Consider the following 25,121-nt stretch of genomic DNA (forward strand, 5'->3'; position numbering starts at 1 on the left):
CGGGGCGGGGCCGCCGCGGCCCGAGCTGGGGCCGCCGGCAGGTGGCGCGCTCCTGCCGGCGGGGCCGAGGCGGCGGCCATCTTGGATTTAAAGGGGCTGCGCCGCTGAGAGGGCGGGTGGTGCCGGCCGCGGGTCTCGCCCCGCCCCCGTCGGGACCGGGACAGCGACCGGGACCGCCATCGAGGTCTTGCGCCCAGCAGGTTGGACTGGCGGGGTTACGAGGGCTCGGTCGCTCTTCTCGGCGGCCCTGGCGTGGGGAGGACACACGGAGCCCGGCGGCGGAGGCCGGAGCGGGGGCGGCCTTCCCGGGGCGACGCTCCCCGCCAGCCGCGGGGGCGGTGGGACCCTCGCGGGGCGCTGGGGAGGCCCCTGAGGTGGGGCTGGGGCTGGGGCTGGGGCTGGAGTGGCTCGGGGACCGTCCCAGCGAGCCCTGGCCGTTGGGGCAGCGGAGCGAGCGGGGGCGAGGGCAGCGTTCGGGCCGTGCCCGCCGTAACGCTGCGGGTCGGCTTTAAGGGCGCTGCCGGCTTTGCGGACTTTGGAGCCGGCGAGGCGCGCCCTGCGGGATCAACCCCTTCAGCACCGGAGGAGCCCTGCCGTGCCCGCTGTGCTCGGGCAGCTCCCGGTACGCAGGCTCGGTGCGCCCGGCCTCCCCGCGGGTAGGGCCGAGTGCCACGCAGGGACGGCCGGCGGAGGCCGGGAGCCGCCGAGGGAAGAGCGGTGTGTGTGCATGGCAACTGTGGGTCAGCCCTAAGATCCGGCCGTGGCTGTTTCCAGGGTGCTGTGGGCACAGACTGCGGGATTCACTGCTCTATAATTAGTCTGTGTCTTCATTGCCGGGAATGGCTTTCACTGTAACACAAATGTATGTTTGCACTTCTGCTGTGTAACTTAAGTGACATGTAAGCGTGCCATGGCTGTGTGTACCCCCACAGCCAGCCAGATTTGCCCTCCAGAACTAGGGAATGGAGGACAGCAAGGTGCTTTAGGAAAGAAGTATGTGTTGTGAGATGAGGCAAGAGAGAACCTGCGTGTCAACAGCGCTGGGCTGGCCTGTGTTCCTCCTGGGACACCTGAAGCCCTTTCCCTTCTGGGGGAATCCGTGGGGAGGGACAGGAGCACCAGTGCAGTACTGGTTCAGGCAGGTGTAGGTAGCTGGGGACATGGTAGGGAGCACCATGACAGTTGTGTGTTACCATGCATGGCATGGCTGTAGCAACAATCCAAGCTGGATCCTGTGTCCTTCGAGAAGAGCAGCCAGAGACTGAACAAGTGCTTCCCGGCAGTACCCGGCCCAGCCCCACACTGCAGGCTCCAGCCTCTCCACATCTCCTGGATGTGGCCATTGCTGTGGGCACGGCGATGGCAGCCACGCAGCTCGAGGGCTCTCTGCAGCTACCCCAGCTGGGCTTTGGGGGCTGGCGTGGGGTCAGCAGTGGGGACGCGGTTGAGGGTGGTACCTAACAGGATGTAAAACCTTCCGCCACAGGATGGAGGGTGGCATGGAGCAGGGCTTTGGCGGGCTGAGCAGGAGCCCGGTGGTGGCCGGTGCTGCTCGGGCAGCGTTTGGCGGCACGGCGGGGGCTCGGCCGTGCTCCTGGGCTCTCCGGTGGATCCCCGAGGAGGGAGCCGTGAGCTTGGCGTGCGTGGCGCTTTCTGCGCTCCCAGGAGAGCGTCCGAGCGTCCTGTTCGCGGAGCCTGTCCGCATCCCTCCCCTCCCCCTGCCGCAGTGTGGTTGGCTGCCGAGCGCCGGGTGCCTGCGCCGCCGCTCGCTCCCGGGGCAGCGCGGCACACGGAGCCGCGCAGCGCCGCGGCCGCCGCTCCTCCGCCGCCTCCGCGAGCACCGGCGCTGGACAAGCCGCTGCAGGCAGCCAGGTACCGCTCCTGTGCGCCGTGGGGCGGGGGACATTCCCGTGCGGTGACTGGGACGGGCAGGGTGCCCAGCCATCCTGGAACAAAGGACCGCTTTGATGCGCGGTTTCGGGCAGAGCTGATGAAAACTTTTTTTTTTTGCCTTGTGAAGGTTTTACGGAGCCAGGTGGGCGCAGGGTTTCTCTGTGGTGGTTCTGAGGGGTGAAGGGGTTTCTCTGGCTTGTTTGTTTCAAGGATACGCAGCGGGCGTGCCTCCTGCTGCCAGACAAAGCCGGAGAAACGATGACGGAGGCAGGTCATACAGCAGCAGCTCTCAAAGAGCCTTCTTTCGCCCCAAATCGTCTTTTCATTAATTAACTGCTTCCTAAGCTTTTCCGAAGTGGAGGTGAACCCTACGAAAGGTGGTGGGCTGGGGCAATCGCGGGTAAGCTTCTGTGAAGGAGAGGATGCGCCTGGGAGGAGGTGTCTGAAGAAGAGCTGGGGGATGGTGCTGCGGTAGAATGCTCTGGCCAGGCAGCCGGGAGAAATCTGCACAATGGTGGGAGGCAGCAGCACATTACCAGGAACAGCAGGCTTCCCTGCGTCTTGCATAGCTGGCATCTGGCACTCTGCTGCAGTTCCATGCTCGGCTCTCCTCTAGTGCCCTTGGTCTGCTCTCTGCCGTGCCACCTTGGAGATGTGGAAAACACCCACCCCTGCCTGTGCTTGTGGGGAAAGAGGGTGGTGTTCAGGTCAAAGATCTGGCCAGCTCAGACACAGGGTAAATAAACATGGCTGTGCTTTGCTGTAATTGGCAGAAGGAGCAGGAAGCATGTGTTCTCTCATCTGCTGTTTTGGAGGAATGTCCAGGTTGAAACAACAGCATTAACCCCAAATACCAAAATGGCTCTTGGGGCACAAAGGACACGGACAAGATACTGACCTTGGCAGAGTTGCTGGGTAAATGCTTAATTTGCTAGGAAAGAGCCACGTAGCTCCTCAAAGAGCTCGAGCCAGAGATAGAACAGATCCTCTGCTTGTTTCGCAGGTAGAGGTTTGTCCCTGTGACTTTGCCTGCCTTGCTGTGTGTACAAAAGCTGTTTGCTTCTGAAAAAAGTAGCGCAGTCTTGCAGCCTGCAGTCAGCTGGTCTTTGCAGGTACACCATGGAGGGAGTGTGGGCACACCAGAGCCCTCCAGGGCACACAGAGTGGCCCCAGGGCGCCTGCTGGTCCCATCTGCATCCTGGTTATCTCCTGTACCCGGCTCAGGCACATCCAGTGCAGAGCCCTCACATTAGACAGATGCCTGCAAAGGCACTGGCTCCTGGGAATTACTCTGCCTGCTTTAATACTGCTTCATGCTGTCAGGGCAAGGTAATGGCTCTGGCTCTGTTTTTTATAGTGCGAGACTCCCAATCAGATTCTGAAGCTGGGAAGAGATGCTTGCCCTGGCTCTGTTCCAGCTGCTTAGCTCTTGTCTCTCCACTAGCCTGGAAATGTGTTTTAATGGTGTTTCACTGTAGTCCCAGGCGCAGCAGATGCAGAATGGATTTGGTGAGCTGCTGCAGACACGAACAAGTTTAAAAACAAGGTCTTATCAGCTGATCTGGAGGTGCCAGCATAAGCTTGCTGGTGGGAGTGGTGATGACTGCTGTTCTCATTCCAATGGCCTGCTGGAAGGGGCAGGTTTTCCCAGCTGGGGTTGTAAAAAATATGATGTACAACCAGAGCAAAATAGTTTTCCACTAAGGGCAAAAATCGGTGCTATTTTTTTTTGTTTGTTTGGTTGGTTTTGCTGTTGTTGTTTGTTTTGTTGGGGTTTTTTAACCCTTGTTGATTTCCAATATCTGTATTCTTTGGTAGTAACAAATGGAGTGAAACCTTTCTGGTCTTGAAAGAAATGAATGATCTGATACAAAGCCAACCAGACTACCTGTTCTGTCTTCCTCAGAGTACATATCCATTCTGGAATTGGATGATGCTTTGATAATACAGGAATTGCTTGCTCTGGTCAATCAGAACAAACACCAGTACCTTTTGTCCCTTTCCAGCTGTGGGCTGGAAGGTGAGAGGGGTATGAGAAGCTCCCTTGTTCTTTGTGTAGTGGTGTGAACATGAGTCACTGTAGCCAAGTCCTTGTAAAGCCACTTTATCACCACCTTGCCCTGGGTTTCAGGAAGGTTATGGGATGTTGTGTGTTTCATTAGAGATTGTGGGTGGTAGGGAGCCAAAGCTTCTGGGACAGAGAGGAGTGTTGGGAGGCTCCCCTTCCTGCTCTTTCCCTCAAGTCTCCTTGTGGCTTGAGCTGCAGATCCAGTTCCTTAGTCCTCATCCCCTGGGCCTCTTGCAGCCTGCTGGTTAGCACAGACATTCCCAGCACAAGCCTTCCAGTACCTAGGGAAAAACCCCAGAGCCGGCATGTGTCAGCTGCTGAAAGAAGCAATCCTGGCCATGATCCCTGCACAGCCCTCCCTATCCCCTAGACAGGGATCAAGGCCTATCAACAGCACAGTCACCTTGTACTGTGTTATACCTGACTCTGAGGATTGGGGAAACTGGTTGGGTGAAGTCTTTCTGGGCTTGGAGACTGACTTCAAAGCCGTGTGAGGAGATGTCTGGGTGCCAAGGAGAGTCCTGGTTTTGAGGCATAGGAGAGTGTAAGACGGACCACTTCTTGCCTTCACTGCCTGCTGTGTTGTTGCAAGTGGATTGCTTTGGGAATCCAAAAATCCCTGTGGGACATTGCTGGAAGGAAGCAGGCACTGCATTCCCTTTCTGTAGGCCTTGGATCAGTTTCTAGTGCTGTGGTGCCTTGCTCCTTTGTCCTGAAGAGGTGTTCACTAAAGGCAAATGCACTGAGTTTATCTCAGGAATTCAGATGAAGAATTTTTTTTTTCTTACTTTTTTTTTCTCCCACAAGAGGATGGTTAAGTTGTGATACAGGGCTCTGAAGAGTTTGTGGGATCTCTGTTTTGGGAGATGGTCCTTTAGTTAGACACAGATACCTGCTTTGGGTGAGGGAATGGACCAAAGACCTCTAAGCATTCATTCCAAGTAATACTCAAGCCAGACTTACTGAGGGAAAAGTTGCAACACAAGAGTCCCCCTATAGTACTTGAAGTCATCTGTGTGTTGGTTTAACTTCAGACTATCTGCTATGCAGGAAAGGTCTGAGCGGGAGCCTGGCCTTGGGAAAGAACTTTGGGCAGAAGATGGGACTCTAGGTGTCCCCGTTTTTTTGGCAGTAGGATGTAGAAACTTAAGAGACCACTGGTGGCAAGAGAACATTATGGACATTAGAATCCGAGTGACATCTTTTGACTTTACAATTGCAGCTCAGAGTTATGGTGGGTATGACCTCCCAGGATGCTGACTCCTGACTGATGTCCTCTTTGTGTGTTCTTAGTGGCTCTAAGGGAGCATCTAGGCATTTCTGGCAATAGTAACAAGCATCACAGGGCACCATTCCTGCTCTGTGCCTTGCATGAACCCCAGCATTTCCTATTTTGCCCGGATTAGAGCAGCTCTGGAAATCCAACTTGGATGTGGAGCTCAGCAGCGCTGGTTTGTCCCTTTTCTGTGGTTCTGCTCCAGCTGGCCTGGGGTGGTGACCCTGAGCACAGTGGCTCTTCTAGCAGTGGTGTGTCAGTGTGCAGTGTTCCTGGCAGTGTCACTGTGTCCTGGCTGTGCAGTGGAAGCCTCAGAGGCCCTGCACAGCTGACTGTAATCTCCTACAATCTGTTTGCTTTCTGACACTGGTATCCAAGTAAGAAAATTTGTGCTTATCACACAGCCTCTGTGATGGCTGCAACTTTGTCACTCTGTTTGCTTTTTACTGCTTTTATTTTATTTTTCAGCATCCAAAGTATTAGGTCTAGGTTTGTTGCAGTGTCCCTTAGGAGTGAAGACTCGCTCTCTTATTTGCAGTCTCACTTCTAGCTTCACTGGAGGTCACCCAGTCATTCCAGAGACCCTTTGTTGCTCGACAGTAATGAGCTGGTAGAGGTCCAAGGAAAAACAAACAAACCAAAAAACCCTCCCTGCTTTTATCAAGTCGTTTTGCTTCCCAAATGTATAACCTTGTTGTTTCTCCAGGCAGCAAATCATGTCTCACAGGAGGAGACTGGGACAATTATGATGAAGCAAGACAAAGCATTTCTAAGTGGAAACCATTGCTATCTATGTCCCAAATGTGGTCACTTGTTCTTGCTGTGGGTCAGACTTACTCTTTTCCACAGGAAGCTTTTTTCCAGAACCCAGCTGCCTTTCTGCAACTACCTTACATCACTTATATCCTTGGATCACCTTCTCCTGCAGAAGAATTTGCTGCTGAAAATTTTGCTGAAAATCTGTTTTGCTTTTTTACAGAAAGTGCTGGCAGACCATCTGCGGTTTGAAGGGTGCTGCAGTTATTGCCTTGTGCATGCAGGGAGGCAGTGAACTGCATCAGTTGAGTTGTTTGTAGACCTGAGATCTCTGTCCTGTTGTAGTTGACTCCTGATTTCCCCGGTGCTTCTCCTCCCCTACTCCCATAGTCTTTTCTAGCATTAGGCATCATAACCTAAGCTTTAAGATTGACTTGAACCCATTTAGTCTGGCATCCTTTTAGATGTTGTGGGTTGAAGATAGGAGCAGTGAAGCTTCCAGCTCTTTCCTCTTAAAGGTCTCGCACGTGGGAGCAGTTTTGAGAGGCAGAACAAGGAGCTGCTGAAATTGCTGATGCTTGGCGATTTCGCGGTTGTGCACTTGAATGCAGGAGGAAGGTTTTTGCCTGGCAGGATGTCCTTGCTGATGGATCCCTGGCTGATTGCTGCAGCTGCCACAGAGCTCAGTGCACACACGTTCCTCCCCTGTCCTCCAAAGGGAGCAGAAGAGGAGAGATGAGCTGGGTGCTGTCGGGAAGGCAGGCTGTTCCTGCAGCTCACTGTAAATAGGGAAGATGTGCCAACTAGAGCGGAAACGGGCGGGTGGAGACCTGGGCTGGGACACCTGCAGGTCCATCAGGACTGCAGCAGCATAAACTGGAAACAGGACTCTCCATCTCTCAAGGAGCTCAGTGGAAAAGCATTCTTCCTGTTCCAGTCTGAGCCCCACCCTGCAAAAGGCAAACCATGATGTGTTCCCTCCTCTCTGCAGAAAACCTCTGAGTGTTTTCTGCCTGGGTAAAGGACACTCAGGGCCCCTTACTGAATGGAAAGGAGTAGGAAGAGTGCATATACAGCAGCCTCACCCTGCCTGACCTTGGCACTGGCTGCCATAGCTAGTGTTTCCTCTTTGGAGGGCTGAGCACTGAGACTAGACCTGCCAGCACTAGGGAGAACTAGAAATAAGCTCTTTGTGGGGGAATTCCTGCTTTGGAAGGTTAAGTCAGTTCCTGCTGGTGTTGGTTGCTTTTCTTTGCTATACAAGAGGTAGCAGCATTCAAATAACTTCTCAGCAGTCTCCTCTTTGTTTTTTTGTTGAGCAGCTGTGTGTTGTTCTTAGGTTTTGCACCCTGTGTCCAGCCTGGACAATCCTCTGTCCACTGCTGAGCATGGAAACATGTTGGTACCTAGCAGAGCTGTGCTTCCAGGATGTCACCCTAGGGGAGAAAGGCTGAGGTTGTTACAGATGTTTGCACAACCTGTGAGAGAAGAAAAGCCTCTATTGGGATGCCTTGAAGGATCTGAGGATGTAGTTGCAGGGTAGGATGAGCCTTATATGCTGTGGATGGGGATGTTTTGATTTATTTTTCCTTCTCAGACTGAAATCTTTGCAATTTCAAAAAACAAGTTGATTGTGAGGACTGTGAAAGGCGTGAACATTTTCTGCTAGAAGGGCTGAAGAAAGAATGTTGCTGTAGTAGAGATGCTGATGGTTTAACAAACAGCAGTTTCACAGTTGAAGAGTAGTTCTGTGTACAGTGGAATTAATGAGGCTGATTTCTATGGATCTGGGTCTTGTCTGCATGACTCTGTTACCTAGCAAGGTGTGAGGTCTGGTGGCTTTTTATCCTGTAACATGTTCCTCTTCCCAATGTGTTTGTATTGCACTTTTTAAAGATGGCAGCAAGATCTCTGTATGGACATAAGTGATGCTGCCATGAAAACTGTCAGCATTTCATTTCATACAGCTGGGACTTGTGCTGCTCAGCTGTGAGACTTTTAGAGCAGAGTTGGAGTTTTTTTGGGTATGAGGCCATTCCTGGGTATCTTCTTGTGTCCCAAGCATTGCCTATGGTCCAGAGAACTGTTTCCCTGTTTGCAAGTGAGTCGGGGTGTGTTTCCTTTCAAGCTGGAACCAGTGATGGGGCCATTTAACCCTTTAGCAGTTATTACCTTGGCAGTACTAACACCCTTTAGGCTGCCAACCTCTTTTCTCTAGGGCTGGGAGTTGTTGCACATTTCTTCCTGAGTTGTGCTCACCTGTAGAAGTCTGCAGTAAGCAAGGATTTCCTTATTGCTCTAGCACTTGATCCCACTCCAGGTGTGTTGGAAAGGTGGGAAAAAGAATAACCAGGGGAACTGTTGTCTGGAATGCTTAGCTGCCAGTTTCTGAAGAATGAGTTTGGAAAATGGGGTGTAAGTGGCAACCAACTCTCAGCAAGCCTATTTTTCCTTTAGAAACAGCAGTCTGTGTCCTCTATCTTGACCTTAATGAGGTTTTTCATGCTATTCTTGTCATATAATCTTCTGCAAAGGAAACTGGCATAAGTCATGGTCCAGATGAGACTGTTTTGGTATAAAATGTGCAGGGTTAACTGCGTGTGGAGCATGACAGATACCCAAAAGTGAAAGATACCGTGAAGTATGACTCAGAATTGGTGCTGATGCTAGATCATGAAGTGAATATGAAGTCAGCATTGTGACTTTGGGGGAGGATGACTCAGTTCTTGTTCAGAGGTGTGAACAGAAGCCCTGTCTTCAAGAGACACGAGGTGTTTCTGCCCTGCTGAGGGGTTCAGTAAGGTCTCCTCTGTGTATTGAGGGTTTGGCCCCCCTTCCTGAGGGATGGATGTACATCATGGGAACAGAAACCAAAGAAGAATTGAGAGGAGAGTTCGGGCCTATAAAACAACTGGAGGAAGAAAGAGGAGGAGATGAGTGGGTTTAATAATGAGATGTGTGTACTTAAAACAACAGTCCCAGTGCTGTTTGTCATCTTCAAGTGCTGCAGTGAGGAGGAAGCTGGGCCTCTCTATTGCTCGGGGTCCATTCCCCAGTATCTCCCTGGCACTTGGACAGAGTGCACGGGTGAGGAGAAGAGGAGCCTGCCAGAAAGGGGAGCTGTGCTTGCTCTGTTCCTGTAGCTGGGACAGTATTTCTGTTCTCTCAGTAAAACAGGCACAAGGCAGCTGCTGAACAAAGAGCTCAAGCCATGCAGAGGTGGGTCCAGCAGGAGGTGAAAGGCAGATCTGCTGGCAGCAATTCCCTCACCTCCTCCGGTGTAGCTGCTGGGCAGTTTGCCAGCCTCCTGGCAGCAGGGCCCTGGTCGCTCAGGTTGCAGAGGCCTCTGCCAGCTCCAGGTAGCAAGGCAGTGCTGCCTGTGCAGGGCATTGCAGGAGGCTGGTTTTGGAGTGACCTGATAGCGAGGTGGGAGGTGGCTTTACTGTTGAGTAATGTGAGGAGGCTGCTGGGGTGGCCCAGCTGGTGGGAGAGGCTGGGACTCTGCTAAATGAGTGAGTCCTGGAGCAGCCAGGGTCTTGCTGCTGGGGGTCTTGTCTGCCTGTTGTGTCTCTCAGCCTTTGGCCTATTGTGTTTCCCTAGCTCCTGGACTTTGTGTGCAGGGATCTTGCAGCCACACTAACATTGTAGGTTGTAGTGCTGTGCAAAGGCAGTAGCTGGGTACTTCCCCATTGTATGTCTGGGGAGAACAGGACAGGGAAGGAGTACAGAGTTCTTAGCCCATCCTGAGGAGTTCTTGGGGTGGCAGCAGGGTGAACCAAGATGGAAAAGCTGTTGGTGTTTCAAGTCAACACCTGCACAAGGATTGTGTTAGTGTGACTGTAGCTGTTGGTGTATATGAGCTTCTGCAGTCAGGCAGTGGTGTGGTGTGCCCTGCTGGTGGCATGTCCCTCAGTGCCACAGTGGCGGTTCTGTGCTGAGGCTGCAATCCTCAGGATGTACTCTTCTGGTCATATTTTGGTACATTATTTTGGCACTATATCTGGCAATATTTTGGCATAGCAATACCACTGATGCCCTGCTGTCTGAGATGCTCCTCTAAGAGATTGTCCTTTGAGGAAGCAGAAAGCTTTGAGCTGGAATCCCTCCACTTTGTGTTCCCTTTCTTCTGCAGTCAGAAGAGGTGCTGAGCTCTGACAGCCTCTCTGCATCAGTGGTCTGTGGGCAGAAGGTGTATAGATTGCAACCCCAGCTGCCAACCACAAATCTCTGCTCTTAAATGGAAGCTAAATTAATCTTCCCCCTGCTGGGAGCATGGGGGTGTTGGAGGTCACCGCTGGTTGTCGCCTTTTTGCCTCCTGTCCACAGAGGCCACCTGCACTGGTTGCCAGCGCTCCCGGCCGCAGAAGCAGAAGCACGTGCCCTGACAGCTGCCTGCTGCCAGAGGGACAGGGGAGGATGAAGGAGAAGGGTTTAGAGTAGGCAATCTGTTAAATGCTGTCTCTGACTGCTTGAAGGAGGTTGTGGTGCTTGTGTCTGCTGGTGGCTCTCTGAAGCAGCACTAGGACACTCAGGTTTTGTCTTGGTCTCTGTGCAGGGCTGCAGGAGTAGGACTATGTCCACCATGGTGTACCCAAGGGAGGAGAAATTGGACAAGCTGAGCCAAGAGGAGATAATTTCCAACACCAAGCTGGTAATGCAAGGGCTGGAAGCACTCAAGAATGAACACAACTCCATCCTGCACAGCTTGCTGGAGACCATCAAGTGCCTGAAGAAGGATGAAGAAGCCAATCTTGTGCATGAGAAATCCAACCTGCTCCGCAAGTCAGTGGAGATGATAGAACTGGGGCTTGGAGAAGCTCAGGTGAGAGTGGGGGGTGATCCCTGGGGTGTTATCTGGGATTGACAGAGGAAGGGTAGGCATGTGGCCATTTCCCATAAGCTGCAGGGGTGGGAAAGGGCTAAGTGTAGAAGGCTAGCATGGGTGGACCTTAAGCATGCGTGTGAGGGAGAGACAAGACTGTGGTTGTCACTGACTGAGACTCTTACCAAGGTGATGATGGCATTGTCCAACCATCTGAACGCCGTGGAGTCAGAGAAGCAGAAGCTGCGTGCTCAGGTGCGGAGGCTGTGCCAGGAGAACCAGTGGCTGCGTGATGAGCTTGCCAACACCCAGCAGAAGCTGCAGCGTAGTGAGCAGACCGTGGCTCAGCTGGAGGAGGAGAAGAAACACCTTGAGTTCATGAACCAGCTGAAGAAGTATGATGAGGATGTCTCGCCTTCGGTATGCCCCAGTCCTTTTGAGCAGCTGCTTTTGTGGGTCTGGGAGAACTGCCTGCATGTTATCACATGATAACCTTGCCCTGGATTTTGCCCCTTCCCATGCACAGCAATGCCTGTAGCTAAAGGGGGCCTGCATGGGGCAGAGTCTCTGGATTTTGTTTTGTGGAGGGAGATGGTGGCAGAGACAGCAGGAGAAATTGAGTGTGTTGGTGGGCTGCAGAATGGTGAGAGTTTGGCAATTGACTCAGCCCCAGCTGCTGCTGTCTCTGCTGAGAACCGACAGTATTTGTGATTCTCATCCTCTCAGGAGGAGAAGGAGGGTGACTCCACCAAGGACTCTCTGGATGACCTATTCCCGAATGAGGAGGAGGAGCATGGTCCTGGATGTAAGTCTTTGCTCATGCACGGGCGCTGCCTGTCTCTGTTCAAGCCTGCTGGGCCAACTGTGCCGTGTCTATTTCTGTGCCCACAGTGCCCCACCAGCACAGCAGTGCCGTGGCAGCTGCCCAGCAGGGAGGGTATGAGATTCCTGCACGCCTACGCACCCTCCACAACCTTGTCATCCAGTACGCCTCCCAGGGACGCTATGAGGTGGCTGTGCCTCTCTGCAAGCAGGCACTGGAGGACCTGGAGAAGACATCAGGCCATGATCACCCTGATGTGGCTACCATGCTCAACATTCTAGCACTAGTGTACAGGTGAGCATGGTGGGAAGGGCAGGATTGGGCCAGGACAGCTTTCTGCATCTCCTGTTTCCCTTTGCAGCACATCCTGGGGCTCTCCAAGCTTCCAGGGGTTTGGCTTTCAGAAAGGTTTTGGCCTAGATGGGATATTTGGTTTGCCAGACTCACAGATATAACTAGGGACTGACTGAAGCAGGGAGGAGTGGGGAAAGAAAGGACTCTGAAGGCTGGGTCTGTGTGGAAGGAGCACTGTTCATAGTTCTGCCTGCTCTGGGCTGTAATGTCCAAATCCCAAATAACTGGTTGACTTTGCACTGCAGGGATCAGAACAAATACAAAGAAGCAGCACACCTCTTGAATGATGCTCTTTCCATCCGTGAGAAGACTCTAGGCAAAGACCACCCAGCGGTGAGTGTCTCTCTCCTCTTCCAGTCACTTGTTCACCTTTGGGTGCTGCTGGGGCACTGTTCCAGCAGTGTTTTACTGCTTCAGTATTTCCTGCTGGCTGGTTCAATACAGCCTGTAAGGAGTTGGCTTCTCTTGGATCCTGCAATATAGGCAGGGCAGCCTTCTGTCTCTGGACCTCCTTGTCTTGAGAAGCAGCAGTACTGCAGGCATGGAGGAAATGTGACAGTCACTGTTACTGTTGCTTGTGCCCCTTGTTTGGTCTGGCTGGAATTTGCTTTGCTTCATGGAGAAGTTTCTGTCTCTGCAGGTGGCAGCGACTTTGAACAATTTGGCTGTTCTGTATGGCAAGAGAGGGAAGTACAAAGAAGCAGAGCCACTGTGTAAGCGAGCCCTGGAGATCCGTGAGAAGGTACGAGTCTTCCGTGCTCTTTGTCCTTTCAGCTCTCTCTGTGGGCTTTCTCCCATTACCTCAAGGCATGTGGGAGATCCAGGGCCTATCTAGTCTGTTCAGCTGCTGATTCTGCCACCACCTTTCCTGTCTCTCCAGTGTTTGCAGCCCTAGGCAACCCTGCCAGGAGGTGGAAGCTGGAATTTCTCCTCCTCTCCAGACCTTGGCTTTTGTCTAACATAGGCATGTGCTGGGGGGACTGCAGCATCTCCAGGAGTCCTCTCCAGTCTTTGTGTCTTCTCTTCTTTTGTTCACCCAGGTTCTAGGCAAAGACCATCCTGATGTGGCCAAGCAGCTGAACAACCTAGCCCTGTTGTGCCAGAACCAGGGCAAGTACGATGAGGTGGAGTACTATTACTGCAGGGCCCTGGAGATCTACGAGAGCTGCCTGGGTCCTGACGACCCCAATGTGGCCAAGACCAAGAACAACCTGGTGAGGCACTGGGGAGAGGCCATGTGGTGCTGGGGAGGGGTGCTTAGAGACAGAGCAATAGCTGCAAGGGATGGGCAGAGTTAATCTGTTTCCCAGTGGGACTGGAGCTGTTTTGTTTTGGTTGCAGGCTTCCTGTTACCTGAAGCAAGGCAAATACAAAGATGCAGAGGTGCTGTATAAGGAGATCCTTACCCGTGCTCACGTGAAGGAGTTTGGCTCTGTGGATGGTTTGTACAGCAGAAGCCTTGGGGCAGGGGAGGGGTTTCCTGGCTCTCAGCCTAGACTTGTCTGGTTCTGGTGTTGCCCAGACTGAGGGATGGGATGCATTGCAAGGCCCCTGCTTTGGGCATCCCTTGAGATGCTGTCATTCTAGTGTGTTATGCTGTTCCCTTTCTTCTCTCAGGAGTCTCAACCCAGTCTTTTTACAGGGCTGGGTATAGTAAATGGCACAATCATGCTCAAGCATAGGCTGAAGTTTCTCCTGTGCACCTGGCACATGTACTTCTGCTGGGAGGACTTGTTCTTTCCTTCCCTTGTCCTGCCTTTGCAGTGTTGGTTGCCTTTCTTGGGACTCTGGGCCAAGGGAGAAGTTCAAGGGAAGGAGTTCAAGGAGAGCCCTCTTGGGACTCTGGGCCAGGGACTGGGGGGAGGACCTGGAGTGTCACTTCCCTCTGATGAGGTGCTAGCTCTGGGGACAGAGTGCTGGGCTGTACAGGAGGCAAACAACAGCGTGGGGTGGCGAGTGGACCTGTTTTGCATTCTTCCCCACACAGATGAGCACAAGCCAATCTGGATGCATGCAGAGGAGAGAGAGGAGATGAGCAAGGTGAGTCTGATCCCAGGGGGTTCGATCTCTCACCACAGCCTATCTCTTATCTCCTCCTTCCTGGAGAAGCTGCAGTCTGAAGAGCTACCAAGGCCAGGAGGCATCTGGAGAGGGGGGATACAGCTCTGCTGCTTCCTGGGCCAGCAGGGAAGGAAGGTCCATCAGAGAGCAGGGTGTTTTTCCTTGGGCAGGGCTGTTCAGTCTCTCAGCCATGGCTGCATGCTCTCTCTGCTTTAGTGATTGATCCCTCTTGGGCATGCAGATGATGGAAGATGGCAGATGGCAGAGGGTTGTGCTGCAAGGCCTTGGCACTCTGTTCCAAAGAGCTGCCAGTACCCAGAGCATAACTGGCTTCTAAAGCAGCTCTAAGGCTGCCTAGGGAAAAAATGGAGGTCAAGAAGAAAATGTTGCTGTCACCTTGCTTAGGAAATGGAGCCGTATCTGAAAAGGGTCTCTGCACAGGGTGGGACCTAGCTGGCCTCTGAAAGGGGATAGAAATGGACTGTGCTTGCCTTGGGCTAGGCTGAAAGGCAAAGCTGCTGTTGCTCCTGCAGCCCATGCCCTGCTCTGTGGTCAATAAATGCAGCAGTTGTGTCTTTGCTTTTGCCAAGTGTAAGGCCCCATCTGTTTTTTGGCAGGCAGGTGAAGCCGCAGAAGGAAGGGTTCTGATCTAGTCCTCTACCTGCAGTGGGACTCTCCTTTTTTTGCCTTCAGAGCAGCCCCAGCCCTCCAGGGTTCAGGCAGCAGTCTGGCAGGCTTGACTTAGTGACTGATGAGTCCCATCCTGTCAGCCCTAGAAGCAGGGCACTGGCAGGTGCTCATTGAGGCCTTGGACACAGCAGGCAGCCCTGGCCTCCAAGGCTTTATCTGCCCCAGAGGATTTGACACCTTTCCTGTTAGGTTCAGACACCCTTTAGGGCTGCCTCTACAGGAGAGATTTATTGAGTCCTGAACTCCCCTGTCCCTGGTGCCTGCCCTGTAGGCTCTGGTGTGAAGAAAACTACATGTGCCTATGGCACAGGGAGACTCTGGCATGTGGGATAAAGAGCTGAGAAGTGCTGTGGGACTGAGCGAGAAAAATGCTCCCCATGGAGACAGTTTCTTCTGGGCTAGAGGGTAACTCATGCTGTGGAGCAGTAGCCCCCTGCACCTGCTTGGTGCCATGGTCCTACATACCCAGGGCTAGCAGCCACTGCCCTGCAGTGAGGGTTGTCCAGATCTTCCTCCTTGAGCATCAGGTTCTGCCCCCTGTGCTGTTGCTCTGGCCAGCAGCCCGTTTGCAGCTGGCTGGGACAGGGCCAGCTAGGCAGCTTTGGGGTGACAATGCTGGGCATGGGGAGGGCACAGCTCACTGGGCTGAGCTGCTGGAGGGCAAGCCTGACCTTGTGGGATAAAGGCTGGGATGTGGCTAGCTGATTCCTTTGCTAGTCCTGGCTGAGGGATTTAGTGCCCTAAAAATGGTGACTGGTGGGATTTAGTGCCCGTGGTGCCTGGTGGGATTTAGTGCCCATGGTGACTGGTGGGATTTAGTGCCCATGGTGACTGGTGGGATTTAGTGCCCGTGGTGACTGGTGGGATTTAGTGCCCATGGTGACTGGTGGGATTTAGTGCCCGTGGTGACTGGTGGGATTTAGTGCCCGTGGTGACTGGTGGGATTTAGTGCCCATGGTGACTGGAGGGATTTAGTGCCCATGGTGACTGGAGGGATTTAATGCCCATGGTGACTGCCATGCTGGTGGGGTTTTGTCTCCCTTTTGCATTTTGGTTGGGGTGTCATGCCCTCCATTATGCCATGAGAACAGGCTGTGCTGTCCCTGCTGCCTTTGGTACCATGGGAGAGGGTAAAGAGATAAGATTATTCTCCTTCCTGAAACTAGAATATCCCTTTTGCTTGTGGCCCAAATCTGTTGCATCAAACATGTTTTTAGCTTTCCTACCAGGAAGCTGCTGGGCTTCATCACTGCATTTGCATAGTGTGTTTCCAAAGGTTGGGCTGGTGCAGGGGTGCAGCCTGGGCTCTGAGCCTGGCATTTAGTGGCAGAGCACAGGCCAGAGAAGGGCAGTAGGTGTGGGACTAACAGCTCTCTTCTCTCCTCACCCTGCAGAGCAAGCACAGAGACAGTGCTCCCTATGCTGAGTATGGTGGCTGGTACAAGGCCTGTAAGGTTAGCAGGTAAGAGCTGGTTTGTGGGCAGCTGTGGGCTCTGGGGGGGTGACCCCAGGGCTCCTGCTCACCTCCCCTGTGTTACCACAGCCCAACTGTGAACACCACTCTGAGGAACCTGGGTGCGCTGTACCGGCGCCAGGGCAAGCTGGAGGCAGCCGAGACCTTGGAGGAGTGCGCGGTTCGCTCGCGGCGACAGGTAACCCCAGAGGGACCCTCCCTGCTGTGGGGGCATTGCAGGGCTTGGGGTGGCACCTTATGGCACTGCCTTTGGTGGGGTGTGGTGAGGGACTCTCCCGGGCCTCTCTGATGTTCTTGGTTTGCTTTCCCGTGACACCAGAGGGCCTCGGTGGTTGGGGATGCATTTGTGCAGAGATCCACACGTGTGTGGGTGTGTGGGGTGGTGCATGTGTGTGTGGATGGAGCAGATGTCCATGTGTGGGGAAGGCATGGCTCACTGAGTGCAGAAATACTGCAGCGGGGTTAAGGCAGGTTCCTGGGCTTTGTCAGCTACTGGGGAGAGCTAAACTGAGATGTTTTCTTCATACTAATTTTTTTGTCCAGAAGCAAAAAATACCTAGAATTTCTTAGAGTATCTCTTGCCTTAAACTCCTCTCAATCCTCAAATAATAAAGCAGGAGCTGTAAGCACCTAGCACAAATGACTGAGGGATGGCTGAATCCTTCACACTTCAAAATGAGAAGGAAAGAAGCTGTTACCTTTGGGGTAGCAAGCCCTTGTTCCACAGGGCTGGTTATGGCCTTGTGAGGACTCATTGATCTGGGAGTTCAAACAGAAACAGCTAAGTGCAGACTGGCATTTGGCTCCATCCTGGTTGTGCTGGACAGTTCTAGCTGGGATGGGGCAGTGGCCAAGAGAGGGAACAGCAACCAAGCACAGTGGATCTCCAGAGGGAAGGAACATGTAAAGACAAAACACCATTCTTCCTTAACCTTTCCTACTTGCAGGGCATTGACCCAATCAACCAGACGAAGGTGGTGGAGATCCTGAAGGAGGGGGATGGCACAGAGAGACATCGGAGCCTGGGGGGCAGTGTCAAGTACGAGAATGCCACAGACGGTAGCGAGGAAGTGAGTATGGGCGTGGAATGGAGCGGGGTAAGTACAAGACACCATCAAGAATGGCCTCAGCCGGCTGCCAGAGGGAAGGGACAGCCTGGCTGAGGGCTGTCCTCGCGTGGCCTGTCGTGGCATCCTTGTCTGCCTCCATTCATTCCCTGCACATTTCCTTCCCCTCTCTTGGCATGAGCCAGCCGGCCCGCAAAGGTGCGTGTCTGGGTCTGGCTTCTGGTGTACAGAGCAGATATTGCCAGCTGAGGGCTCCTGCTTCCAGGGAGCTGCCAGGCCCTGGCAGTGCGCAGCATGAACTGGCCCTGGTCTGCCTTTAATCTTAGGCTTGTAACCTTATTAACATCTCTCCCTGCTGCTCCCCTCTGGAGGCCCTGGCTGAGAGCATCAGCCCCATCTCGGGCTCACCCAGCCTGTGAGAGCCGTTTGGCTGTCTGTCCTGCACTGTGCCACTGACAATGCTGAGCCTGGGCAGGGTTGTGTGTGTGTGATATGCCTGGTGTGTCTGTGACTGACTGACTGACTGCAGGGCACAGGAATAGTCTGTAGCCAGTATCTTTGCTGTCCCCCTCTCCTGGTCTTGTGCCCTAGGCAGGTTCTGGCCAAGCAGAGGGGATAAAAGGCAGGTCTTTGCAGGATGGCAAAGATCCAGCTGGGCTGACCAGTGGAGGCAAGAGACTGATGTTAGCTGAGGCACAGGCAGGTCAGCCTGAACCTCTCTAGGCTTGCTCTGAGGCTGAAGGTGACTTTGGTCACTAGCACTGAGTTTGGAGAAAGGTAGTGATCCAGGGCTGGAACAAATGCCTTTTGTCTCCTGCAAGCAGGAGGGTGGAGAAGAAAAGTGAGCATGGTGCTGGTGGGTGCTTGGTTCAAGGGCTGCTAGAGCTGTTAGTGCTTAAATTCCTTCTGCAAACTCTGAGAGCACAGAGTAGCTGGGGTTGTTGCAGCCTGGCATAGGGAAGGCACTGAGCGCACAGAGTCCTTTGCTGCCCCCTCACATCTGCTGTCACTAACCCTTCCCCACCTGGCTCTGCTCTATCCCCACCTGCATGAGTCCCTCCCTTCCTCTTTTTTCTTCTTCCCTGTTGCCATGACAGCCCTTCAGCACCCAAAGCCTGAAGCCTGCTGGCTCTCTTGATTGTGGATTGTACACAGGATTTGGCTGAAGGGGATCTGGAAAACAGACCTTCAAGTGGACCCAGCAGCTTTACCAGATGCAAGGCTGTCCTTTGCCCCAGGTCTTGGCATCAGGACCAAAGAGGGTCTTAGCTCTGGCAAGGCATCAACTCCAGGCCCCTGCACTCACCATTAGTAAGGGAGCTAGGCAAGCACAGAGGGAGGGCTGCAGGTTTGGATTAGAATCACCTGGTCCCTGTGCTGGATGGTGTCTTTCTCCAGCTCCTCCTGACTGTGCTTGGTGCTGGGTGATCTCTTTGCACTGATGATGGTCTGGGAGACCTTCCTGACAGCCTCTGAGCTGATCATCCTAAGGCAAGTAGGCAGTGTCACTCTGCCACAGCCAGTCCCAGGGAATAGTCCCTGCTCATATGACCCTTCCCTAGGGGTCTTAGCAGAGCTTCCCTGACCCAGACAGCTGTAAATAGAGGATTGAAGGGCTAGCCCAGCACCCTGGGGGACACAGCTGCTGCCACATGATTCCTTTTCCAGCCTGCTGCACACATAGCCAGCCTTCTCTTCTGAACCAGCAGCCCTGCATTGTACTGAAGCTCCCTGCAAAAGAAGGCTGAGGCAGCTCCTGCTGCTCCTGTCTGTCACGGCCTGTTGTTTTCTGTGTTGGTCCAGAGCCCTCAGATGTGCTGCCTTAAAGCAGCCTGTGCTGCAGGCAGTGCTGTGGGAGCCCCCAGGGTGCCCTGTGCCCATGGGCAGCTCTGGAAGCGCCCCAGGGCCTGGATCAGCTGCTTGCTGCCCAGGTAACTGGGATGTGAGAGCAGGGGGATGGCACCAGCTCCGTGCTGCAGAGGCCTTGGCACGTACCCGAGGCCCAGGAGCAGGAGACCCAGGCTGTTCCTCCCTGAGCTCAGCTGTTCCTGCCAGCCCAGTAAGCCCACTAGCAAAGAAGTGAGGCTGCAGTTTCAGCCTCACAAGACTCTCTCCCTGCCCAGATGCAGCCTGTGGTCTCTGCATGCAGCCTGGGCCTTGTCCCGCCTGCTCCCTAGGTGACCTACAACCTCACAGCCTTGTAAATTGTGTCTTTCTCCTCTCTGTGCACTAGGCTTAAATGCCTGCCGAGACTCCCTCTTTCCCCTCCACCGCAGTCACCTGGATGTTTGTGTTGTATCTTCCGACTTTTCCTCCACACCATCCCTCCTTCCTCGGCGAGAGCTCCACGCCGCTCCCCCAACCCTCCTGGCGCGCGAGGGCACCGCGACGCCTGCCGAGGAGCGCCCGGCCCCGTGGCCCAGCTCCAGCCCCGTGGCCAGCAAGAGCAGGAAGAAGCTGCGAGGAGCTGCCAGCTCCCCCAGGCCAGGGTGACGGGCCACCGCCGTCCCCTCGTGTGTCCCCACCCCTGGCCTGCCCTTGCACATCCCTGGGGCCCAGGCCTGCGGGGCGTTGTCTCCACTCCGGGCTTCACTCCATTGTCACTAGACATCCTCAGCCCTCCTAGCTTGTTGCCTCCATCTCTACAGAGGCTCGAAGATGGAGGGCTGTTATGGGACAGTGAGGCCTGGCCTAGGCGGGGCTGTCATGTGCCCATGTGCTTTCCTCCCTGTAGGCTTAGCTGATATTAGTGCCTTGTAGCAAACCTGTGCTGGTTCCCAGTGAGATGGGCTCTCCCTGCAGCACAGGGCAGTCCCCATCTTGCTGCCCTTCTCCCTGCTGAGCTCTGTAACCAGGAGCACTGTGTGGGTCTCTCTGCAGGGCAGCCCATAGAGCTACTGTGCATCCAAGATGAGGTGGGGGGCAACAGCTGAGGACTATGTACAGGAACTGGCCAGCACAAGCATGTTTGGCTGCACCTTCCTGACTGGATGCTACAGCCAGGTTCCTCATCTGGCATTAAGAGCTGAATCAACCCCCCATTGCTACAGGGTTCTTAGGTGTGGCTGGTGGGAGAAGTGAAGTTGTTTGCTGTTCCTTGAAAGCAGAGGAGGAGTAGGACAGGTTTTTTGGCAAGGGGTATTCCCCAGACTGTTAGAAGTGGTTGAAATGGGGAATGGTCTGGGTTGGAGCAGAGTGACTGGGAGAAAAAGAAGGTGCCAAGATGGATGTGAGGAAGCAGAGGGCTAGGCTGGAGGTGCTCTGAGCAGGTGGGAGCAGATGGGATGGCTGGAGGGAGGTTGTTGCAGGGGTTGGGGCTGGGTTGCTCACAGGTCTGTGGGGCTGACTGCAGTGTGGCTGTCCCTAGCCAAGGGGTGGGAAATGTGTAACCCTGTTATCAACAGGGTCACCATGCTGACCCTGAGGGGGTGTGGGGCTGGCCTCTGATGGCTTCAGACCTTCACAGGGTCTGCTGCTGTTAGTCATTACTGGGGTATAGAATGTGTTCCAGGGCCAGACCTCCACTGTCTTGGGTCTCACATCCTTGAGTGTACACTCTCATCCCACCTCCTATAGGAAGGGAATCTCCCTGGCTCTCCTATCTGGGAAGAAAGCTGGGGAGGCTGTAGGCAGCAGGATAGAGCCCAGGGGCCAGCACAGGACTCTTTATTTATTTAGCTAGATCCCTTCTCTATGCTAGTAATCTGGCAGGTTGTGATACTAAATGTGCTTGTGTCTGTCTGGGCCTGGCTTTCCTGTGGTGGTGCAGAGGCCTTGGGGTGCATGCATGCTGCTCCCCTGGAGTTTGTGCTTACTGAAAGGAAGCTTGTCCTCAGGACATGGGCTGTGGAGCCCAGGGCTGAGTGCTGCAGGGCTGTCCTCTCTGTCCCAGTGCTGCTCCATGCTTCTGGAGAGCGGGGAGCTCCCAGTGCAGGGTGTGTTTGGACCTCAGGGCCATCTGCCCCTGTGCTTTGCCATGTCCTGGACCTGGTGCTGTAACGACCATACCTCTAATTAAAGGTAGACTGACCCAAATTGCTGCCCTGTGCTTCTTTCCATGCTCTGTAGGCCAGCGTCGGTCAGCCCTGGGGTGGTGGGTGCAAATGCTGCTGGAGCAGGTCTGGGGGTGCTTGGTGTCTGTCTGTCTGTACAGGGGCATGTGCTGCCCCCAGGGCTCCCCTCCCAGGCTGAGCATTGGAGATGAAGGACCCAGCTCCACTGTGCCTTTTCCCTGTCCTCCAAATTGGAGTTGCTGCTAACCTCAGCTCTGTAACCATGTGTGGCAGGGCTGCCCTGGGGCATCTGAGCTTGGACCTTCCCCAGTAGGCATTTCTATTTAGCCAAAGAAGTACCCCATTGTGTCCCTCAGTGCTGAGCTCTACATGCTGCCAAATCCTGCCCAAGTCCTCTGCCTCCATGCATTAGGCAGGGTTGGAGCATGCAGTGGAGAGGAGCTCAGTCGTGGAGCTTTTTTTTTTTTTTTTTGAATGCTCTCATCCTGGTGGGTGCAATGGGGTGGGGGCTCTGCGGCAAACCAAACCCATAAATGTTCTGGGTTAAAAATAACCCGTCAGAAAAGGGAGTGGGGGGAGAAGAGAGGCTATTTTTAACCCAGCATGCAGCAGCATTTGGTTCTGGTGTTGGTCTGCAGTCAGTCTGCATCGCTGCAGCTGGGGAAATGTGGCTCCATCCTCCGGCTCTGATACAAGGGCATACTTCTGATCCTGCTGCCCTTGTACCATGGTCCTGCTCCCCTGTCCCAGCTGTGTTCCCTCTTCCACCCCTGGCTTGTGTGCCCTGGGAAAAGCAACAGTGCCTGGCATAGCAGTACCCTGCAGGGAGAGTGGTGACCCAGTGTAAGTCTGGTGGGGAGGCAAAGGACACCTCCCCATCTTTGTTAATGCTGCACACTGGTATTCAGCTCATCCAAAACCTGCCCAGAGTGCCTCGTGCAGGAATTGAATTGTTTACTTTGCTGCTTTGGGTGCTCCCTGCATTTCTGGTGACTGGGTCCCTTTGCAGCAGCAGCACATGGCTCTCAACTTGGAAAACCCGCAGCCCAATGACAACGTGAAGAGGTTCAATGCACTTGTTTTATCCAAGAAGGGATGAGAGGAATACCAGGAGAAAAAGGTTTGCTGGTAGGAGAAGTCTTGGTCAGCTGTTAGAGAACAGTCTAGGGCTGGCTCAGCTTTGGTAATCAGAGCAGAGGAGGGTGGAAAAGCCTTCCCCAAGGGCCACAGTCTGTAATGGTCAGCACAAGGGGGTGACTGGCCTAAGGCAGAGACCCTGCCTACCTGCAGTGCTGAGGTAATTGCTGCTGCTAGCCTGAGCCACAAGGCATTTGGGTCATTTGGAGTGCTTCAAAGGGGCTCCCTCACATCTTCCTAAGGAGTAAAAGGGCTTTTGCCATCACTTCACCTCCTTTTCTTCTGCCCCAGTGTTCCAGGGGCCATTCACAGCAGGAGCAGAGAAGACTGCTGTTATCCAGTCATCAGAGCAAAACTAATTCCACATCAGCGGTGGTGTCACCACCTTATGTAACAAGCAGGCCAGGCCACAGGGGAAGAGCTTGGTGGCATGATGACATGGTGGCATGGTGTGGTGCCATGCTGGCAACCTGTGCCTTGCATGCATGTGGAGCAAAGTGCAGGAGGTGGACTGGAGCCTCTCAAGGCCTGAGAGCACCTCACTGAGTACTGGGGACTTTTGGAGGCATGTGGGAGGAAACAGGCGCAGGAACAAGATTTCAGGCTGGTTTTGGTCTTCAGAAAAAGCAGATAGACACAAAAATCCCTCTGCAAAGTGCCACCCCCTGGGGCAGCTAGTGGGGCTGCATACAGCTGAAGCTGGGGGGGCCTAGGAGTAGTGGTGTCTGCTTGGCAGCACAATGCTGGTGCAGCCAAATGAATCCATCCCCAGTGGAACTGCCTGAATTGCTCCAAAGGCTCAAAGCTAATTGTCTTGGAGGTGTTAGGGATGGGACAAGGCTACATGTGCAGTGTGAAATGGTCTTGTGTGATGTGAGTGAGCTTGCAGGACCAGGTGTGCATCTGTGTGAGTGCTGGACAGAGAGGAGGAATGGTGATGGTGTGGTGAGGAAGGGCAAGGGGGAGGGAGAGGATGAGGATGGTCTCCAGCCAGCAGCAAATGAGGAGACAGTCCTTGAAATGAAAGCCCCAGCAGCCTGTCCTGGCCTGACAAAAGTATCCCTAATCTTGGGACTCCCAACAGGGCTTGTTGCCTCTTTGGCCACTGGGACCTCCTTGGTAGTTGCTTCCTGAGCTGTTGGAGGTGATGGAGCTGTGTCATCTTCGAGCAGGACTGTGCAGATGCCAGTGCCATTTGTGCTGGGGACAAGTCAGCAGCCTGTGTGGGTGTTGAGCTTGCCCTGGGCAGGAGGGAGTATCAGGCTGGATGAGCCAGACAATAGCAGCTGACTCCACGGTCACCATGTCCTGTGGAGAACTGGGTGAGGGAAGCCATGTAGTGAGCAGTGAGCCTGATTTGGGCCAGGGCTAATCCCTCAGTGCAAGTGGGCAAGAGGATGTTTGGAGCCAGTTCCAGCCACTCATCAGCATCATGCCAGAGCCTGATCAGTGCCACTCAGCCATCACCCTGGCTTGTGTCTCTGTGTCCAGGATGGCAGTGGCACTCTCCAGCGCAGCAGCTCCCTGGGAAAAATCCGGGATGTGATACGGAGGAGCAGTGAGATGTTGGTCAAGAAACTGCAGGGCAATGGTCCCCTGGAGCCCAGGAACACCAGGTACGTGCGAGGGTCAGGCTGTGTACAGGGCAGGTGAGGGCCCTGCCACCTCGTGTGTCTGGGTCTGACCACTCACAGCACAATCACATCTACTCTCCTCTGCTTTCTTATAGCATGAAACGAGCTGCGTCCCTAAATTACCTGCACAAGTCTAGTGATGCTTCGTTTGAGGTAAGCGCAGTGTGAGTGGTGGGGCTGGTGCGGGACTGCACGTGAGGCTGGGGGCTGTGTGGCCAGCGGTGCAGGGGATGAGGGGCATGTTAGTGAGCCCCAGGTGCTGTGCTGAGAACCCCTGAGCTTGTGGCCCCTCGTCTGAGGTCAGAGCTCCAAATCTGAAGGCATTGCTTCCAAGGACCCACCTTCCTCCCCACAAAGCTCAGCCATAGACTGGGAGCACAGGCAGCAGCTACTGTGTGTGACAGCAGCACCAGGGCCATCCCGGCTTGCAAGGCAAGGGCTGCAGGAGTTGGGGTGGCAGCTTTGGGGCATGGGGGTGGATTGCAGGTACCTCATGGACACTGTGTTTTTTCCAGGGCACCCAAGGCTTCCGTGCGGAGAGCAGAGGCCTGAGCGCCAGCAGCATGGACCTGTCCTCCCACAGCTCCCTGCTCTCCTCCAACTGAGCTGGCTGCTCCGCCGCTGGGCACCCTGGCTTCGCGCTGCACGGGGCAGCGCCCGGCACCTCCCCACACCACCTACTCTGTTCTCCCCATCACCGGTTCTCGTGCCACCGTCTGCCTGCCCAGCCCGGCCTCCCCCGGGGGTCCCTAGCTAGTTCGGGCACCGCAGCCCGCCCGCATGCTCCTCTGCTGCTCACCGGGGCCGCAGCTCTGGTGGCCGCATGCTCGGTACCGGTCACACACACGCTCACCAGGTAGAATCGCCAGCCCGGGGAGGGGGGCTATCCCCCAGGCCGGGGCAGCGGCGGGAGTGCCCCATGCACCCGGCACGCCGGTTCCCCGCCGGATGATCGCTGTACTTTATTTTATTAAATAAAACCGACCCTAGAAGCGACCGCGGCTCGGCCTGAGGGGGACGGGGCGGGCGGGGCGGGGCGGGCGCCGCCTGCCG

General features: G+C 54.5%; 1 protein-coding gene across 5 annotated transcripts; it reads left to right on the forward strand.

Moving 5' to 3' along the window:
• Window positions 1-71: 71 nt before the first annotated feature.
• On the forward strand, window positions 72-25,064 carry KLC4 (kinesin light chain 4). 5 transcript variants are annotated; one of them, XM_030945570.1, is made up of 16 exons: window positions 72-200; window positions 10,549-10,815; window positions 11,005-11,235; window positions 11,542-11,620; window positions 11,707-11,932; window positions 12,238-12,325; window positions 12,633-12,734; window positions 13,033-13,206; window positions 13,334-13,433; window positions 13,980-14,032; window positions 16,138-16,205; window positions 16,287-16,395; window positions 17,165-17,314; window positions 23,926-24,050; window positions 24,164-24,221; window positions 24,584-25,064. In XM_030945570.1, the coding sequence occupies exons 2-16, from the start codon at window positions 10,567-10,569 to the stop codon at window positions 24,671-24,673; spliced, it is 1,902 nt and encodes a 633-aa protein (XP_030801430.1). In that variant the 5' UTR covers window positions 72-200; window positions 10,549-10,566; the 3' UTR covers window positions 24,674-25,064. The 5 variants fall into 5 exon arrangements, with proteins under 5 accessions (XP_030801430.1, XP_030801431.1, XP_030801432.1 ...); XM_030945571.1 differs by having other exon boundaries at window positions 17,165-17,287; XM_030945575.1 differs by lacking the exon at window positions 72-200 and adding an exon at window positions 1,746-1,872.
• Window positions 25,065-25,121: the final 57 nt, after the last annotated feature.

This window comes from Camarhynchus parvulus, chromosome 3 (assembly GCF_901933205.1).
Source record: "Camarhynchus parvulus chromosome 3, STF_HiC, whole genome shotgun sequence".
Lineage (NCBI taxonomy): Eukaryota > Metazoa > Chordata > Aves > Passeriformes > Thraupidae > Camarhynchus > Camarhynchus parvulus.